Below are 2,405 nucleotides of genomic sequence, written 5' to 3'. Positions count from 1 at the left end.
CATCAACTCTGAGACTGGGACAATCTCATGCCAACGCTCCTTTGACTATGAGCAATTCAGACAGTTCAGATACAAGTGAAGGCCCAGGATGGTGGATCCCCTCTCTCAGCTCAGCAGCAATACCACTGTGGACATTTTATTTTGGATGAGAATGACAACAGTCCTCGGGTTCCTGTAATCCCTTCCTTTGTGGGTGCCCACCCACGGAGACAAAAGAGGAGAGAGGCAGCTCCTCAATGTTGCTGTTGAGGATGGAGTAAGTGATCTGTGCATTGTGGTCCAGATCTGGGTCAGAGGCTTTGATCATGAAAATGGAGGCTCCTGCGGGATTATTTTCTGGCACAAAGACATTGTAGGCCCCTTCTTCAAAGGCAGGACAGTTGTCATTGATATCTGAAATCTGGAGATAGATAGTTTTGTTTGAAGAGAGAGATGGGGTGCCTTTGTCGGTGGCAATGATTGTGATGTTATACTCTGGTTTTCTCTCTCTGTCCAAGGGACCATCTGTGAGGAGCTTGTAGTAATTGTTAGAGGAGGATAACATTTTAAAGGGCCAGTTACCTTGTATGGAACATGTAATTTTCCCATTTTCTCCAGAATCTTTGTCTTTTGCATTGACAAGAGCAATCACTGTGCCAGGAACAGCATCTTCAGGAACTGGGCTAGACAAGGAGGCAATAGTCATCTCAGGGGCATTGTCGTTCTCATCAAGTATCTTTACATCAATCTTGCAGTGAGCCACTAATCCCCCTCCATCTCTTGCTTCTACCGCCATAGTGTATTTCTCTGTTTCCTCAAAATCAAGATTTTCCTTAATGGTAATTTTTCCACTGTGCGGCTCCAGCCTGAATTTCTTTTGGGCAGTTGTTGGTATGCTACTGAAATAATATTCAATTTGAGCATTTATACCATCATCTTTATCTGTGGCTGCAACCTGGAGCAGAAGGGATCCAACAGGAACACTTTCTTGCATGCTGACCTTGTAGATATCTTGCATGAAGATGGGTGGGTTGTCATTGGCGTCAGTAATATTAATCCATATCTGAGCAGTCCCAGATTTTTTTTGTTCACCCCCATCCAGGGCTGTAAGGATCAACTGGAGGGAGTGGTCACTCTCCCGATCAAGTGGTTTCTGTAGCACCAGTTCTGCATATTTATGTCCGACTTGACTATCTTTAACCTCCAGTAAGAAAAACTGATTTGAGCTTAATTCATAAATCTGAAGTGAGTTCTTTCCTATGTCAGGGTCCTCTGCTCTTCCAATAAAAAATGTGGCCCCTGGTAATGTGGATTCAATTATTTCAAGCCTGATATTGTTCTTTAAGAATTGTGGAGCATTATCATTAATGTCTTGGATTGCTACACTTATATGGAAAATATTTAAAGGATTTTCAAAACACAGGCTTCAAAATGAGTGAGGCAGTGTGTACTTTCCCCACATATTCCTTCACGATCTATTCTGTCATTTACATATAAATTTCCATTTTCTCCATTGATAGTGAAATATGTTTTACCTTCAGAAATGATGTGCAGGTTTCTGTTCCTCAATTCTCTGACACTGAGTCCCAAATCCTTGGCAAGATTTCCCACAAAAGATCCCTTTGCCATCTCTTCAGGGATGGAATAATGAATTGGCTGTGAGAGAGCCCAGCAGAAACAACACAGTAAGAAGAGAAGTAAATTGTGCCTTCTGAATGGTTTAACAATTTCCACCTCTGCCTTCATTTTCCTGCTTGCTTTGGTCAGCAGATCAGGTCAAATTTTCAGAAGAAACCAGCAATCTAGAATTCTTTCTTTCTACTTAGTTTTCCTGTATCACACTGCTTTCTTCATTTGAGCAACAGCAGGCACACTGTTTCACTGATTTGCAGCTGATGTGGAGTAATCCAACAGCAGGGAGCATCAGTGGATCCCTAGTTCCTCTCTGATTTCCTCATTGGCCAACAGCGGCACTGTGAGACGCAACTGGAGAACTGCAAGAAACTGGCTCTGTCAGTTAATTGAAGGCATTGCCTCTGTTGTCCTCTACTTTTTTCTGTGTATCCGAGTATAACATATTTTCATATAAAGCATGTTAAAATTTCTACCTTACACTTAATAACACAATGTTTTAAATATACGTTCTAGATGGATGCTAGAAAAAATTGGAGGATTATTACAATATTGACAGAATCCTTTCTTTTCTTAATGCTCTTGCTTTGAAATGTCTCCACAAATATCTCCCATGTAATATTTTCTCATAGAAAAATGATTTGGAAGATAACAGTATTTTGTTTTGACTTAATTTTTGAAGATACTGTTCTCTTCCCTGCATGTTCACCTTTAAAAGATTCTTTACTTCTGAAAAACTATATATAAAACAGTGTATATAACTTTCTTGGCAAGTTACATTGCAGTGTAATAAT

At 40.3% G+C, this 2,405-nt stretch overlaps 3 protein-coding genes across 18 annotated transcripts in view; 2 read left to right on the top strand and 1 right to left on the bottom strand.

Annotated features, from left to right (window-relative positions):
- Window positions 1-45, top strand: part of LOC121928037 (protocadherin gamma-B5-like) — a 1,507-nt gene extending 1,462 nt beyond the window's left edge. The window contains exon 2 of the mRNA XM_042462223.1: window positions 14-45. Coding sequence (XP_042318157.1) covers window positions 14-45 — 32 coding nt within the window. The remainder of the gene's footprint in view (window positions 1-13) is intronic.
- LOC121928513 (protocadherin gamma-C5-like) overlaps window positions 1-2,405 on the top strand; it is a 368,742-nt gene that overhangs the window by 188,798 nt on the left and 177,539 nt on the right. The window lies entirely within an intron of this gene.
- The window catches only part of LOC121928036 (protocadherin gamma-B1-like), a 5,606-nt gene continuing 3,337 nt past the window's right edge, over window positions 137-2,405 (bottom strand). Inside the window, exon 2 of the mRNA XM_042462222.1 lies at window positions 137-1,403. Coding sequence (XP_042318156.1) covers window positions 137-1,403 — 1,267 coding nt within the window. The remainder of the gene's footprint in view (window positions 1,404-2,405) is intronic.

The sequence above is a fragment of the Sceloporus undulatus genome, chromosome 4 (assembly GCF_019175285.1).
Source record: "Sceloporus undulatus isolate JIND9_A2432 ecotype Alabama chromosome 4, SceUnd_v1.1, whole genome shotgun sequence".
Classification (NCBI taxonomy): Eukaryota; Metazoa; Chordata; class Lepidosauria; order Squamata; family Phrynosomatidae; genus Sceloporus; species Sceloporus undulatus.
Note: the sequence above shows the minus strand (reverse complement) of the source record. Positions and strands in the feature narration are given on the sequence as shown.